The 18,064-nt window shown below is 44.9% G+C and overlaps 1 protein-coding gene across 1 annotated transcript in view; it reads left to right on the top strand.

Annotated features, from left to right (window-relative positions):
- The window catches only part of cap2 (cyclase associated actin cytoskeleton regulatory protein 2), a 323,980-nt gene that overhangs the window by 147,195 nt on the left and 158,721 nt on the right, over positions 1-18,064 (top strand). The window contains exon 4 of the mRNA XM_038796992.1: positions 16,667-16,744. Within this exon, the coding sequence (XP_038652920.1) occupies positions 16,667-16,744 (78 nt within the window). The remainder of the gene's footprint in view (positions 1-16,666; positions 16,745-18,064) is intronic.

Below are 18,064 nucleotides of genomic sequence, written 5' to 3'. Positions count from 1 at the left end.
CCATTACGGAGACATGGATTTCACAGGGACAAGAATGAACATAAGAACATAAGAACTAGGAGCAGGAGTAGGCCATCTGGCCGCTCGAGCCTGCTCCGCCATTCAATTAGATCATGGCTGATCTTTTGTGGACTCAGCTCCACTTTCCGGCCCGAACGCGTGTTGCGCGTTTTGAAAAACTTGAGGATAGACAAGTCCCCCGGGCCTGACGGGATATATCCAAGGATTCTATGGGAAGCAAGAAATGAAATTGCAGAGCCGTTGGCAATGATCTTTTCATCCTCGCTGTCAACAGAGGATTGGAGAGTGGCGAATGTCGTACCCCTGTTCAAAAAAGGGAATAAGGATAACCCTGGGAATTACAGGCCAGTTAGTCTTACTTCGGTGGTAGGCAAAGTAATGGAAAGGGTACTGAGGGATAGGATTTCTGAGCATCTGGAAAGGCATTGCTTGATTAGGGATAGTCAGCACGGATTTGTGAGGGGTAGGTCTTGCCTTACAAGTCTTATTGAATTCTTTGAGGAGGTGACCAAGCATGTGGATGAAGGTAAAGCAGTGGATGTAGTGTACATGGATTTTAGTAAGGCATTTGATAAGGTTCCCCATGGTAGGCTTATGCAGAAAGTAAGGAGGCATGGGATAGTGGGAAATTTGGCCAGTTGGATAACAAACTGGCTAACCGATAGAAGACAGAGAGTTGTGGTGGATGGCAAATATTCAGCCTGGAGCCCAGTTATCAGTGGCGTACCGCAGGGATCAGTTCTGGGTCCTCTGCTGTTTGTGATTTTCATTAACGACTTGGATGAGGGAGTTGAAGGGTGGGTCAGTAAATTTGCAGATGATACGAAGATTGGTGTAGGTTAACTTCTTAAGGGCAGCACGGTAGCATTGTGGATAGCACAATTGCTTCACAGCTCCAGGGTCCCAAGTTCGATTTCGACTTGGGTCACTGTCTGTGTGGAGTCTGCACATCCTCCCCGTGACTGCGTGGGTTTCCTCCGGGTACTCCGGTTTCCTCCCACAGTCCAAAGATGTGCAGGTTGGTTGGATTGGCCATGAAAAATTGTCCAAAATTCTATGATTAACCTAGGACAAAAGTTCGGCGCAACATCGTGGGCCGAAGGGCCTGTTCTGTGCTGTATTTCTCTATATAACACCATAACCCTTAATCCCTTTATTCTTCAAAAAACTATCTATCTTTACCTTAAAAACATGTAATGAAGGAGCCTCAACTGCTTCACTGGGCAAGGAATTCCATAGATTCACAACCCTTTGGGTGAAGAAGTTCCTCCTAAACTCAGTCCTAAATCTACTTCCCCTTATTTTGAGGCTATGTCCCCTAGTTCTGCTGTCACCCGCCAGTGGAAACAACCTGCCCGCATCTATCCTATCTATTCCCTTCATAATTTTAAATGTTTCTATAAGATCCCCCCTCATCCTTCTAAATTCCAACGAGTACAGTCCCAGTCTACTCAACCTCTCCTCATAATCCAACCCCTTCAGCTCTGGGATTAACCTAGTGAATCTCCTCTGCACACCCTCCAGCGCCAGTATGTCCTTTCTCAAGTAAGGAGACCAAAACTGAACACAATACTCCAGGTGTGGCCGCACTAACACCTTATACAATTGCAACATAACCTCCCTAGTCTTAAACTCCATCCCTCTAGCAATGAAGGACAAAATTCCACTTGCCTTCTTAATCACCTGTTGCACTTGTAAACCAATCTTCTGTGACTCATGCACTAGCACACCCAAGTCTCTCTGAACAGCGGCATGCTTTAATATTTTATCGTTTAAATAATAATCCCGTTTGCTGTTATTCCTACCAAAATGGATAACCTCACATGTCAACATTGTATTCCATCTGCCAGACCCTAGCCCATTCCCTTAACCTATCCAAATCCCTCTGCAGACTTCCAGTATCCTCTGCACTTTTCGCTTTACCACTCATCTTAGTGTCATCTGCAAACTTGGACACATTGCCCTTGGTCCCCAACTCCAAATCATCTATGTAAATTGTGAACAATTGTGGCCCAACACGGATCCCTGAGGGACACCACTAGCTACTGATTGCCAACCAGAGAAACACCCATTAATCCCAACTCTTTGCTTTCTATTAATTAACCAATCCTCTATCCATGCTACTACTTTACCCTCAATGCCATGCATCTTTATCTTATGCAGCAACCTTTTGTGTGGGACCTTGTCAAAGGCTTTCTGGAAATCCAGATATACCACATCCATCGGCTCCCCGTTATCTACTGCACTGGTAATGTCCTCAAAAAATTCCACTAAATTAGTTAGGCATGACCTGCCCTTTACGAACCCATGCTGCGTCTGCCCAATTGGACAATTTCTATCCAGATGCCTCGCAATTTCTTCCTTGATGATAGATTCCAGCATCTTCCCTACTACCGAAGTTAAGCTCACTGGCCTATAATTTCCTGCTTTCTGCCTACCTCCTTTTTTAAACAGTGGCGTCACGTTTGCTAATTTCCAATCCACCGGGACCACCCCAGAGTCTAGTGAATTTCGGTAAATTATCACTAGTGCATCTGCAATTTCCCTAGCCATCTCTTTTAGCACTCTGGGATGCATTCCATCAGGGCCAGGAGACTTGTCTACCTTTAGCCCCATTAGCTTGCCCATCACTCCCTCCTGGTTGTTAGATGTTCCGGGGTTAAGATGTTTTCAGAAGAATAGGGGCAGCACGGTAGCATAATGGTTAGCATCAATGCTTCACAGCTCCAGGGTCCCAGGTTCGGTTCCCGGCTGGGTCACTGTCTGTGCGGAGTCTGCACGTCCTCCCCGTGTGTGCGTGGGTTTCCTCCGGGTGCTCCGGTTTCCTCCCACAGTCCAAAGATGTGCGGGTTAGGTGGATTGGCCATGCTAAATTGCCCGTAGTGTCCTAAAAAATAAGGTTAAGGGGGAGTTGTTGGGTTACGGGTATAGGGTGGGTATGTGAGTTTGAGTAGGGTGATCATTGCTCGGCACAACATTGAGGGCCGAAGGGCCTGTTCTGTGCTGTACTGTTCTAAATCTGAATAGGGAGGGAGGTAAAACAGGAGGGGGAGTGGCACTGTTAATTAGGGAGTGCACCACAGCTGCAGAAAAGGAGGTAGTTGAGGAGGGTTTGTCTACTGAATCAGTATGGGTGGAAGTCAGAAACAAGAAAGGAGCAGTCACTTTATTGGGAGTTTTCTATAGACCCCCCAATAGCAGCAGAGAGATAGAGGAACAGATTGGGCGGCAGATCTTGGAAAAGTGCAGAAGTAACAGAGTTGTTGTCATGAGTGACTTCAACCACTAATATTGACTGGAACCTCTTTAGTGCAAATGGTTTGGATGGAGCAGATTTTGTCAGGTGTGTACAGGAAGGATTCCTGACTCAAGATGTAGATAGGCTGACTAGGGGGGAGGCCATATTGGGCTTGGTGCTCGGCAACGAACCGTGCCAGGTGTCAGATGCCTGGGTGGGAGACAATTACAGTGACCACAACTCCTTGACCTTTACCATAGTCATGGAGAGGGATAGGAACACACAGTATGGGAATGTATTTAATTGGGGAGAGAGGAAATTATACTGCTATTAGACAGGAGCTGAGGAGCATAAAGTGGGAACAATTGTTCTTGGGGAAATGCACAACAGTAATGTGGGGATTGTTTAAGGAGCACTTGCTACGAGTGCTGAATAGTTTTGTTCCACTGAGACAAGACAGGAATGGTAAGGTGAAGGTGCCTTGGATGACAAGAGAAGTGGAGCTTCTAGTCAAGAGGAAGAATGAAGCTTGCGTAAGGTTGAGGAAGCAAGGATCTGACTCGGCTCTAAAGGGTTACAAGGTAACCAGGAAGGAATAAAAAAATGGACTGAGGAGAGCTAGAAGGGGGCATGAAAAAGCCCTGGCAGGAAGGATAAGGGGAAACCCCAAGGCGTTCTACACTTGTGAGAAAGATGAGGATGATCAGAGTGAGAGTAGGACCGATCAGGGATATTGGAGGGAACTTGTGCTGAGAGTCTGAAGAGATGGGGGAGGCTTTAAATGAATACTTTGCTTCAGTATTCACTAGAGAGAGGGACCTTGTTGCCCATGAGAACAGTGTGAATCAGGTTAATAGACTCAAACAGGTTGATATTAAGAAGGAGGATGTGCTGAAAATTTGAAAAGCATCAGGATAGATAAGTCCCCTGGGCCTGATGGGATATACCCAAGGTTACTGCGGGAAGCGAGGGAGGAGATTGTTGCACCGTTGGCGATGATCTTTGCGTCCTCACTCTCCATGGAGTAGTACCGGATGATTGGAGGGAGGCGAATGTTCTTTCCTTATTCATGAAAGGGAATAGGGAAATCCGTGGGAATTACAGACTCATCAGTCTTGCGTCTGTGGTGAGCAAAATATTGGAAAGGATTCTGAGAGATAGGATTTATGATTATATAGAAAAAGATAGTTTGATTAAAGATAGTCAGCATGGCTTTGTGAGGGGCAGGTCATGTCTCACAAGCCTCATTGAATTTTTTGAGGATGCGACGAGACACAGTGATGAAGGTCGGGCAGTGGATGTGGTGTATATGGATTTTGGTAAATAATTTGATACGGTTCGCATGGGATACAGGGAAATTTGGCTGTCTGGATACAGAATTGGCTGGCGGAAAGAAGACGGCGAGTGGTAGTAGATGGAAAGTATTCCGTCTGGAGGTCGGTGACCAGTGGTGTCCCGCAAGGATCTGTTCTGGGACCTCTGCTCTTTGTGGTTTTTATAAATGACTTGGATGAGGAAGTGGAAGGGTGGGTTCATAAGTTTGCAGATGACACAAAGGTTGGGGGAGTTGTAGACAGTGTTGATGGTTGTTGCAGGTTACAACAGGACATTGACAGGATGTAGAGCTGAGCTGAGAAGTGGCAGATAGAGTTCAACCTTGATAAATGTGGAGTGATTCATTTTGGAAGGTCGAATTTGAATGCTGAATACAGGGTTAAAGGCAGGATTCTTGGAAGTGTGGAGGAACAGAGGGATCTTAGGGTCCACGTACATAGATCCCTTAAAGTTGCCACCCAGATTGATAGGGTTGTCAAGAAGGCGCATGGTGTGTTGGCTTTCATTAACAGGGGGATTGAGTTTAAGAGCCGTGAGGTTTTGCTGCAGCTTTATAAAACTCTAAGTCAGACCACACTTGGAATATTGTGTCCAGTTCTGGTTGCGTCATTAGAGGAAGGATGTGGATGCTTTGGAGAATGTACAGAGGAGATTTACCAGGATGCTGCCTGGACTGGAGGGCATGTCTTATGAAGAAAGGTTGAGGGAGCTAGGACTTTTCTCACTGCAGTGAAGAAGGCAGAGAGGTGACTTGATAGAGGTGTACAAGGTGATGAGAGGCATGGATAGAGTGGATAGCCAGAGATATTTCCCCAGGGTGGAAATGGCTGTCACGAGGGAACATAATTTTAAGGTGATTGGAGGAAGGTATAGGGGAGATGTCAGAGGTAGGTTCTTTACACAGAAAGTGGTGGGTGTGTGGAATGCATTGCCAGCTGAGGTAGTGGAGTCAGAATCATTAGGGACATTTAAGCGACTCTTAGACAAGCACATGGACAGCAGTAAATTGAAGGGGTGAAGGTTAGGTTGATCTTAGATTATGATAAATGGTCAACACAACATCGAGGGCTGAAGGGCCTTTACTGTTCTATGTTCTATGGCGTCCCACTTCAGGTGTGAATTTTTGTAGAGTCGCAAGGGCTCCACACTTTAGGCAAAATGGCACCAGATTCCCAATCTCAGAAGTCCTATCACTGAACCTGGCACCCACCATTTGTGCCTGTGGGGAATGGGGATGGTTGTACTCCTGGAGCAGCTGTACATTTAAAAGAACAGCGGCCTTCAAACAAATCATTTTCCATTACTGGGATTTGCAAAACGCTTTAAAGATTTGAAGAAAAGTTCAGAAGTTGTCGGAGTTATTTGCCCGTTTGGGAGAGGTCAGGTGCCCTTTTTGGAGAGGTCAGGTGCCTCTTATGGAATTGAGTAGAGATGAATGTGCCTGGAAAGTGGATAAGTTCTGTGGAACTCTCAGGTCATTTAAATCCTCAAGCCCTTTAAACTTTGTTGAAATGAGGATCAGTGTTGCTTGATGGGGGGCTGTAAGTTCACAGTTTGATTGTCAGCTCTAAGTGGCTATTAAGAGATTGGTTGTCTTTGATGTGGGGCTATGAATACAAATGTATGTTTTCATAAGGAATTAAGTACTTGAAGGAAATATTTGTTTTTGGGATTACTTGAAGTGATTCTGATGTTATCAGACAAATTTAGTGTAGTCTGCAATAGACACTTGGAGCTTCATTTTATTTAATCTCATCATGGCTCCTGAGTTCTGCTCATGGTGGATACTTGGTGATTTAGCATGGAGGGTGTAAAGCAGTGTTGGGAAACCTATGGTCTGTCGCCCATTCTGCTGATTTCCGTCTACATAGTTTTTTTCTTACAGATATAACTGAAGTGGTACACACATAAGCAAGGGCAAGTGAAGTGAGTTGTGTGCCAATTGTGCACAACATTGACTGTGATAACCCCGGGCTGGATTCTCCGCCGGCGTGATGCTCCGTTTTGCCGGCAGCCCGGGGGTTTCTCGACGGCGTGGGGATGCCCCACAATGGGAAACACCAGTGACTGGCCTGCATAACGGAGCATTCCGCTGGCGTGTTGAGCCTGAAATGTAGCGTGGCAGGGCAGAGAATACAGCACTGTGTGTTCCCTCTGCGTCCAAAGTGTAAATATATATTTTGCTATTATCATTTGAAGTTAATGATAGTTCTATTAATATATAAACGATTAAGCATTTTCTTTAACTCGTTATGAAATATTTGGCGTGCAAATGTATTTAATCTTATTCATGGGGTCATAGTTAGTGAACAAGACTGATTTCAATCTTGCGGCCCACTGAGATGAAGGAGGGCCACTCATGCAAGTCGCTCGCTATCCTAGGTTGCCCATCACTGGTGTAATGGAAAGGATGCGGGGGGGCGCATGGGTTGGCAGTAATTTAGCATAAGGACTACAAAGGGCCATAGGGTTGATTGAAAATGATTAGCATCAAAGGTATAAGGGCTGTGGGTGCAGCTAGAGGAGCATTAATAAATTGGGACATTAATAAATTGAGTGGGCAAAACTGTGACAAATGGAGTTCAATGTTGGATCATTCAGTTTGGACTGAAGAAAAATAAAGTAAAATAGAGTAGTGTAATCAATTCCCTTGCAGTAAATATTATCTTTCCCAATTGCTTGTTGTACCTGTACACTAGCTTTTTGTAATTCACGCACTCGGATACCCAGACCCATTATAGATAGTATAGGTACAATGGAGTTGGTAGTATAAAGGGCCATTGGAGGTGGGCAGAGAAGCACAGATTGGCATGGAGGGTATGGGGGCCATGGGAGGTGGGCTAGGGGCATGAGTTGGCAGGGATGGGGCATGGGTGTACGTGGGATTGTAAGGGCTAAAGGGCTATTTTTTTGTTTTGTTGTTATTGTAACTGGGACCAAGTCCCAGAACACCAAAGCGGGCCTTTTAACCAGCACCCAGCAACCTTTGTGGATGCCTCAAATTCTTTCTGCCTTTGGCACAAACCCCTGCTCTCCCTGGAATAAAAGTCCAAAGTTTCCTCCGGAGCTGTGTTCAGGGAGTTGGGACTTTTCCTGACTCTGCACTCCCGACACTAGAGTAAAAATCCGTCCCAAGTTAGATTATACAGAATTTTCGGAGATGGGAGGAGAAAGGAAATAGGACACAAACAGATTTGTTTCTTGGGGGTCGGTTTGCAGGATTGAAGGAGCTGGGGCGAAGTACGGGCTGGAGCAGGGGGAAATATTTAGATTCATGCAAGTTTGAGACTTTGCCAGAAAGGAGGTACAGAGCTTCCTGGTAGATCCGGCCTCCATGTTGCTGGAGGAGGTGCTGACGACAGTGGGACTGGAGAAGGGGGAATTGTCGGCGGTTTATGGGCTATTTTGGAAGAGGAGAAGGCACCACTGGAAGGGAAGAAGGCAAAGTGGAAGGAAGAGTTGGGAGAAGGTATGGAGGAGGAATTCTGGTGTGAGGTGCTCCGGAGAGTGAACACCGCCACCTTGTGCGTGTGGTTGGGACTGATACAGCTGAAGGTGGTATATAGAGCACACCTCACAAAGGCGAGGAAGAGCCGGCTCTTTGAGGGGGTAGAAGATGTCTGTGAACGGTATGGGGGAGTGCCCCGCAAACCAAGTTCATATGTTTTGGTCCTGTCCAAAGCTGGAGGATTATTGGAAGGAGGTTGTTAGGGTAATCTCTAAAGTGATGCACGTGAAACTGGGCCCAGGACCTCGGGAGTACATATTTGAAGTGTCGGTCCAGCCAAGGTTGGAAAAGGGAGCGGGGGCAGATGTAGCCTTCGCCTCGTTGATCGCCCGAAGGCAGTTCCTGTTGGGAAGGAGATCAACCTGTGCCCTGGCATGGCGGGGGGACCTGCTGGAATTCTTGACTCTTGAGATGGTTACATTTGAACTGAGGGGAAAGATGGAGAGGTTCTACAATTCACGGGCATTATTCATTATGCACTTTTGAGAATTGGATTACATTGAACATGGTGGGGGGGCAGGGTTGGGAGAGTTGAGCGGAGGGGAACTGTATGTGTAAATGGTGACTATGGGTGATTCCTGATTCCTTTTTGTCATTTGTTTATGTTAACATGCGGGCTAATCTTTGGGGGTTTGGTGGGAGGATGGAAATGTTATTATTGATATGGGGATTGACATTGCATTCGTTACTGATTATTGTTTAGTGTTGGGTGTAAATGTGGGAAAAAATGTGAAAAAGGAGAATAAAAATATATATATTTTTAAAGTTACATTACACAGCATATAATGTAGATGGGAGTGGAAAGTTGTAATGGGACATTAATAAATTGAGTGAGCAAAACTGGCAAATGGAGTTAAATGTTAGAAAGTATGAGGTCATTAACTTTGGGCTGAAAAAATAAAAGTAACAAGGAGTATTGTAATCAATTCCCCTTGCAATAAATTATGACATGCTATTAGCTTTCCTAATTAGTTTCTGTACCTGTGTACTAACTAGCCTTTTGATTCAAGTACTAGATCCCCAAACCCCTCTGTATCTCAGAGCTCTGCAATCTCTCACCACTTAGAGAATATACTTTGTTTTTATTCTTTCTGCCAAAATGGACGATTTCACATTTCCCACATTAATCTCCATTTGCCGGATCTTTGCCACTTAACCACTGACCCTTTGTAGCCTCCTTGCATCCTTTTCACAATGTACTTTCCTACCAATCTTTGTGTCATCAGCAGACTGAGCAACCCTATCTTCGATCTCGTCACATATGAATTGTAAAAAGTTTAGGCCCTAGCACTGATCCGTGTGGCATACCACTCATTGAATCCTGCCAATCTGACAAAGACCCACTTATGCCAACTCTTAACTGTTAGCTAGTTAATTTTGTAACTATGCCAATATGTTACTCTTTACACTATAAGTGTTTATTTTCCACAATAATTTTGATATGACACCTTATCAAATTCCTTCTGGAAATCCAAGTACAGAACATCCACCAGTTCCCCATTATCCACAGCACATGTGACGCCTTCAAAGAGCTCCAATAAATTGGTCACATATGATTGCTCCTTCACAAAACAATAATGACTCCACCTAAGTGCTCTACTATAACATCTTTAATAATAACTTCTAACATTTTCCCTATGACAGATTTTAAGCTACCTGGCCTGTTGTTCCTGCTTTCTATCTCCCTCTCCTTTCGAATAAAGGAGTTACATTGTTATTTTCCAATCTAATAAAACCTTACCGGAATCTAAGGACTTCTAGAAAATTAAAACTAGCACATCAATTATCTCACCAGCCACTTCCGGTGGCGACAATGGAGGACTTCCGGTGGCGACAATAGAGTGAAAGGTCGCACATTCAGCAGATCTCGCCCGTAATGGTTTTTTAATCGTTTTTAGCCGGATTTTTCAGGAAATTTCTCAACATAAGTTGATCGAAGGAAGAGGAAAAGGAGGTGACCCTCGATTTATGGAATCGTGTCCAAATAAGAGTCAAAAAAGAAGAAACCAAAAGATGAGTGAAAGCAAGGCTCAGAGGTCATCAAGCTCAATGGTAACGAGACAAAGCTCGACCACGCCAGCTCACTGGTCGATGGAGCAATGGGTCGAATACCTGGATGAGAAGTTTGGCCGGCATCGTAAGGAGTGTGCAGAAGACATGACCCAGGCGATAGCCTCGATTAAGGTGGTTGACCGGGTGGAGGAGAAAATGACGACCGAGGGACAGGAGATGCAAAAGTTGCAGGAACAAGTGATTGAACGAGAGGAGGAGTCCACTGCAATGGCTTTGGAAATTAGCACACTACAGGACAACCAGAAGCGACTGCTGGATAAAGTAGAAGACTTGGAGAACCGGTCTCACAGGCAAAATATCCGAATTGTCGGGCTGTCAGAGGGAAAGGAGGGATCAGATCCTGGTACATATGTGGGGAAGATGTTACAGGAGATGGTCGGGGCCGATGTGTTTGACAAGCTCTTGAAGTGGACTGGGCACATAGGGTGCTCGTATGTAAGCCCTAGGGTCATGATCACCAACGGCCATAGTGGTGAGGCTACATAGATTCCTCGACAAGGAGCGTATCATGAAGTGGGCCAGGCAGAAAAACGGTACACATGGGAAGAATCAGACATCCGGGTGCACCAAGATTGGGGACAACAACTCGCAAAGGGGATGGCAAGTTTCAACAAAGTTAAGGCAGCCCTGTTTGCGAAAGACATTAAATTTGGACTGCTATATCCGGCTCGTCTTTGGGTGACCTACGAGAACCGGGAGCTGTACTTCAACTCTCCGGCGGAGTTGGCTAGTTTTATGAAGGACAATAATCTGCCGTAAGGACTTTTGAATTAAAACTGTGGTGGATTTTGGGGAAGGGATAAAGTGTGGGGGGGGGAAGAGAAAATAGTTTGTGTTTTGTTTTGTCTCATTTAAAATTTCAGTCTTTCTAACTCTATGAGTTAGGTCGTGATGTTCGGGAAGAAAAGGGTTTTTCTTTCTTTCTTGTGTAATTTGATTTTGAGTATGTACTGGGTTACAAAGGAAAAAACTTTTGAGTTGCGACGGGGGTTTTCTTTTTTGTAAGAAAGGTGGTTGATTCTTGCATGCATAATTTTGCTTAAGCTGCTTTAAGCTTCTTCTGTTGTGTTTGATTCTGTTTGAAGGTGATGGGATTGATAAAAATCGGTTAATGGGGGAGGGGTGGGACCCTGTTGCCTGTGCTTTGGGGGATGGTGTGTTTGATTTTGGGGATTGTTGTTATTGTGTTGAATGCTTGTGTTATGTTTAGGGGGGATGGAATCTGGCAGATGGCAGATTTTTTGACACTAGAGGGTGGGAGCTGATGGGCTAACTGGTTAGCTAGTTCACAGGAGCAAAGTGGGGGGAGAGCTAAGGAAAGGCAAAGTGGGGGGGAGGGTGGGGGTGGGAAGGGAGTACTGCTGACGGGTAAGGGACAGCAAGGATACTGGAGATGGAGATCAGATGGTGGTCGCCTCCAAGGGGCGGATCAAGTGAGGTGCGGAACACTGGCTAGGAGCTGGCCTAAGAAAGGTCATGGCTGATCGACAGGGGAGGGGGCACACTGGTTACGTGGAATGGTCGTGGAGTGTATGGGCCGGTTAAGAGAGCCCGTGTGTTCGCACACCTGAGACAGTTAAAAGCGGACGTGGCCATGTTACAGGAGACGCATCTGAAGCTGGGTGACCAAATTGGATTAAAGAAGGGATGGGTAGGGCAAGTGTTTCATTCAGGACTGGACTTTAAAACAAGGGGGGTGGCTACCCTGATTAACAAAAGGGTGACATTCGAGATGGGGAAGATAGAGGCAAACCCGGGAGGCAGATTTGTTATGGTTAGCGGGAAGCTAGAGAGAATGGCAGTGGTGCTGGTAAATATATATGCCCCAAACTGGGATAATGTTGCATTTGTCAGGAAGATGCTGGGAAAGATCCCAGACCTTGACTTGCACCGGCAGATCATGGGTGATGACTTTAATATGGTCCTGGACCCGAGATTGGTCCGGTCGAGTGCTAGGTCGGGGAAACTATCAGCAATGACAAAGGAACTGCAGGGGCTCATGGAGCGCAAGGGAGGGGTAGATCCGTGGAGATTTGAGAGACCAAGGAGCTGGGAATATTCATTCTACTCCCATGTACATAAGGCTTACTCCAGGACAGATTTCTTCGTGCTAGATAAAACACTGTTAGCAGGGGTTGAGACCATTGAGTACTCAGCAATTGTGGTTTTAGATCACGCACCACACTGGATAGACCTACTGGCAGGCACGGGAATGCCCCAACTCCCAAAGTGGAGACTAGATACAGGGCTGTTAGCGAATGAGGTGATCTGTGAGCGAGTGAGAGAGGCCATTTGGGGGTACATAAAGATCAATGGCACAGGAGGGATTGCGGCTGGTGTGGTCTTGAAGGCACTGAAAGCGGTTATTAGAGGAGAATGTATTGCGATTCGAGCCCACAGGGATAAAACTGACCGGTCGGAGTTGGACAGGCTGGTAGGAGAAATCTTACAGGTGGACAGGAGATATTCAGAGTCTCCAAATGAGGAGCTCCTGAAGAAGCGTCAAAGACTTCAAATGGAGTTTTGGCTCCTTTCCACAGGTAAGGTGGAGGGTCAGCTGAGGAGGGTAAAAGGGGCAATATATGAGCATGGGGAGAATGCTAGCAGGATGCTGGTGAATCAGCTGAGGAAACAGGAGGCGGCGAGAGAAATAGGGAAAATAAAGGATACGAGGGGAAAGATGGTGACGGACCCGGGGGCGGTGAATGAAGTGCTCCAGGAATTTTATAGCCAGCTTTATGAGTCGGAACCCCCGGTTGGGGAGGAGGGCATGAATCAATTCCTGGGGAGGCTAGAGTTCCCGAAGGTAAAAGAGGAGCTGGTGGAGGCCCTGGGGGGCGAGATTGGACTTGGGGACGTGATAGTTGGACTGGGGGCAATGCAAGCGGATAAAGCCCCGGGACCTAACGGATTCCCAATGGAATTTTATAAGAAGTTCTCTGGGTTACTGGGGCTGCTCCTGGTTAAGGCTTTCAACGAGTCCAAGGAGCTGGGAGTACTCCCCCGGTATTATCACAGGCATCAATTCCTCTCATCCTGAAGCGAGACAAAGATCTGGAGAGCTGTGGATTGTACAGGCCAATTTCCCTCTTGAATGTAGATGTCAAATTATTGGCAAATATCCTGGCCACTTGAATAGAGGACCCGGAGATAATTGGGAGGATCAGACGGGATTTGTAAAGGGCAGGCACCTGACATCCAACATTAGACGGCTTCTTTATGTAATTATGATGCCAGTGGAGGGACGCGAGGCTGAGGTGGTAGTCGCCTTGGACGCGGAGTAGGCTTTCGACCAGTTGGAGTGGAAGTATCTATGGGATATTTTCGGCAGGTTTGGGCAGGGATTTGTGGAGTGGGTCCGGTTATTGTACCGAGCCCCGGTGGCAAATGTAAGAACTAACCGAGTTTGGTTGGAATACTTTAGTCTATGTCAGGATACAAGGCAGGGTTGCCCGCTCTCCCCATTACTGTTTGCCCTGGCCATAGAACCCACAGCAATGGCCCCGAGAGCAGCGAATGCCTGGTGGGGTATAGTAAGGGGAGGGGTGGAACACAGGGTCTCTCTCTATGCGGACGATTTGCTGCTTTATGTCACAGACAGGCATTAGGAGAATTTGGGCGATTTTCAGGCTATAAGTTAAATATGGGAAAAAGCGAGATGTTTGGGATCCGGGCACGGGGCAAGAAAGGAGACTGATGGAGCTACCTTTTAAAGTGGTTGGGAGAAGTTTTAGGTATTTGGGGATTCAAGTGGCCAAAGATTGGGGGCAGCTTAGTGGCGGGAGGAGTGGGGACATGGTATATTGTTTGTTGTTCTTTTAGGGGGTATTTTGTGCGTCGACCCGCGCGGTTGTTTTAGAAATGCCAACATGTTAAATTGTGAAAATTACAAATGCTTCAATAAAATATTTTGTTAAAATAAATAATCTCAGCACCCACTTTTAAGACTCTAGGATGAAGTCCATCAGGAACCGGGGATTTGGCAGCCCAACAATTTGATCAATACCACTTTCCTGGTGATTGTAATTTCCTCGGGTTCCTCCCTCCCTTCCATTTCCTGATTTACAACTATTTCTGGAATGTCACTTGTACCTTCGGTAGTGAAGACCAATGCAAAGTACCTGTTCAATTCATCTGCCATCTCCTTATTTTCTATTAACTCCACAGACTGAATTTCTATCGGATCGATGCTCACTTTGTTAACTATTTTCTTTTTAAAATATCTACAGAAACGTTTATATTTTCAACTAGCTTTTCCTCGTACTCTAATTTTTCCCTACTTATTAATCTTTTTGTCATTCTTTGCTATGCTTTATATTCTGTCCAATCTTTGCAATTTTATAAATTTTACAGAAATGCACTTATAAAATCAACCAATATCATTTTTTAGAAGTGCGTAATTTCAACAATTCCAAAGCACACAGCGAATACCAAAAGTTAAATCTGCAAGATACACAATTCATTTAACATTTACTAAAACAAAAATGGAAGTGGTGTTTAATGCTCTTTTAAGTTTTGGAACTGCTGATATACTTTCAAGAAATTGTTCTAAATCTACAGAAAAGTTTCAAGCAAGGCCTAGTGCACTGTACTAACAACTATAATTCAGCATTTCAGATACATTTGTATGTGAAACACAACTGTACATTCAGATCAATTTGTATGTGAAGCACAACTGTACATTTTCTGCCTTCTGTCTCCTCGGGAAAAGTTGCATGAAAACTTCTTTTGGAAAATTCCAATGATTTTAGATTTTTTAAATCAGCAATCACCTTTTTTTCCCAAAGCCAAGTTGAAAAATATTCAAATAGTTCGCGAGTAAGTTATATGTGGCTACTGCTGCAAAGGAGTGGCCGCTTGTCAACTGAAAGAACTTCACTATTTCAAAGGATAAGAGTGAAAGTTCTTGGAAATATGTGGCTAAACGTTGTTCGCAAAGGTCTGGGCCGGAATTTTCCATTTGGGAGACTGGAGGCGAAATTCTCCGTTTGGGAGGCTAAGTGTTGACGCCGGGACTGAATTGTGTGTGGTTTGTGTTCCCACTGGGGGCACTATTTGTGGAGAAATTCAGGACATGCTAATAAGCCAGCACTCTGCTGCCACAAATTCCAAGCAGTTTGCGGCTCAGAGGACATTCTAACTGCTGGGGTCGGAGTTAGCGCCAAAGAGCCCAGCAGCTGGAACTGTTTTTTAGCGCTCCACTTAACACACACTCACTGCAGCCACAAGGATGGCTCAGAGAAGACCTGCCCCCTGTGATCAGGTATCTGAGGTGGACTCACCGCTCCATGGCAGTGAGAAGTGGAGGGACATCCTCTTCCTCAGCGCGGACCGCAGACTGAAGCCTACCCTCCTGAACGCTGCCTGGGAGTTGGTGGCAGAGGCAGTCAGTGCTGCCAGCCTCACCAGGAGGAAACAGCTGGAGATCCGGACAGGGCTTGTGAAGGGTGGGCCTGAAGGAAAAGATGAGATGGATCTGGCACATTTGCTTGCGAGTTAACATTCTCAGCAATCACTCTAATGAAGTCACCTACAGTTGCTGGACATGAACTTAAAAGTTGCCCTGAAATGTGGTGTGTCTTGATCAATTGATGTCTGAATTCCAAGCTTCAATGCAAGAGATAGTCTGCAAAATTTCACGTTGATTGGTGGTAGAAATTTTAAGTAAATATATACAAACAGCACATTTACCTGTATTGTGTGTAAGATGCTTTCTACTGTCACTCCCTGGGTAATCCATAATTTCTATTGGATAATATTGTGCTAAATTCCAAAATTTGTCACTGTATTCTCTCAGCCCTGGCACAAATTACAGTTTCTAAAGGGTTGCTGGCTCTGGACCTTCCTGTTTTCAATCTATCTTTCCAAGCGAGTATAAAAGTGATGATCAATAAGCTTTTTAATCTTTGCAATTTTAGTTACATAATCCTTCACACTTGAAGTAGGAAGTTCACTAGTTGTTTGGAATACTTGACAGGGTAACCACACTTGAAGGTGTCAATGTAGCACACCCTTACAGTAGTTTGCAGATCTGTGCCCCAGTCCTGCCAATTGCTGTCATGCAACTAAAATCTCAGCACAGTTTCTCAAAATCGACCACTAATTCACTGATTAAAGGAAAATGATTGCAGCCTTGAACTTGTGCGAAAGTGGCTTATTATTTCAGAGTATTGGCACGGGTAGTTTTAAGTAGGGAAGATGAGCTTTCACATTCCCAGCTGTTTGCACAGGTTTCTTTAATCTCACTGCAGTATGTGGTGTCTGGTACATTTATGCCCATCTGTGTCTCGTCAAGATTAATGTACAAGGGACAGATGCACAATGAATGTGTTTTAGAATTCTGAAATAAACTTGTGGGACATTTGCATTGGTTTATGTTAAAGGCTTGAAGAACCCGATCCTTATTGTTTTCCTTTTCATAGCACGCTGGTTTTATGCTTCATTATTTCCTTTGTTTGAAATGTGCTTTTTTTCCCCCCCCAAAAAAACAGGCAGAGATGTTTAGCGCAGCTTTTGAAGCCCAGAGAGATTTCCTCGTGATGGCCTGTAAACGCCAGCAGCCTCTGGAGGTGAGTAAAACGTTTTGGAGAAAAAGGGAGAATCAAGCCCAGTTACCTAAATACAGAGCAACATGTACACTTATAAACGTGTTGAATGTTTTTACATAACAGTGAGATGAGGGAAGCAAATAAGAAGTAGGTTTCTCTAGAAGTTTCAAAATTGAAGGCGCCTGAAGCTTTTTAGTTGACTGTCATTTTCTCATGGGTATCCAGAAAAATTACTTGCATTTATGTAGCGCCTGTCGTGACTTCATGCTGTTCCATAGCCGATTAAGTATTTTTGAAGTCAGAAAGTACAAACAGCCAATTTTCAGCTGACAAATGACAATGACCAAGCAATCTGTTTTAGGGCTGTTGGATAAATATTGACCAGGGCAGTGGGGTGGAAACCCCCCACACACACACTTAAATAGTGCCTTGCGTCCCTGGGACGGAGTCTAAAACCCACAATAACAGGTGTGATTATGCTGTCTTGTTCTATATGAAGAAAATACTTCACTGGCTGTTATAAATTTATGTCCACCTGAGAGGAGGATAGACAGGGCCTTGATTTAACATCTCATCCAAAAGACAGCAATACGTTTTACAATACTGCACTGGACCATCAGTCTAGGCTCTAGGTTATGCCCTTAAGTCTCTGGAATGTGATTTGAATCTACAATCATCTGACTGAGGCACGAGCACTAACATTGATCCACAGCTGACACTTAAATCATATTAAGTACTAAATTATTATTTGTATAGTTAATCTAATACTGAAACACTTGTTCCTTTTTTCATCTCCATGTTTTTAAAAATTGGTGAACTTCCATCTCCTAAACAGCAAAGTGACTGCTGGCTTTGACCTTCTGAATTCTATCTGCTTGACCCTGCACTTTTTTGGCACCTGCTGAAGCATATGATGAGCAGCAACAAATGACTTTGGGATCATATGACATTGAATAGATCTGTCTTGGGCAGCTGAGTTTGGATACAGGATGGTGCCATTTCAGTTGTGTTGTTAGTTGAGAGTTCATGTGTCAGAGCATAATACTGTCCATGCTTCTAGAAACGTCTTGCGATATTTTCCTTGATCACTGAAGACTACCTCTAATGCTTTGTGATGTCCAAGGTAGATCCTTACATTCCTGGGAGGGAGACTAAAGCCTTCACAGCAGCAGTGATACAGCGCTGAAGTGTGCAACCGTATTGTCCTACATTATAAAAATACTTTTTTAGCTATGGCGCACTATGTGACATTCTGAGGTCATTCATGACAGACATTACATGAGTACAAGTTTTTTAAATATTGCTCTTTTATAAGTGACCTGATAAATAGCGTTGCTGTGT

Source organism: Scyliorhinus canicula, chromosome 5 (genome assembly GCF_902713615.1).
Source record: "Scyliorhinus canicula chromosome 5, sScyCan1.1, whole genome shotgun sequence".
NCBI classification, from domain to species: Eukaryota; Metazoa; Chordata; class Chondrichthyes; order Carcharhiniformes; family Scyliorhinidae; genus Scyliorhinus; species Scyliorhinus canicula.
Note: the sequence above shows the minus strand (reverse complement) of the source record. Positions and strands in the feature narration are given on the sequence as shown.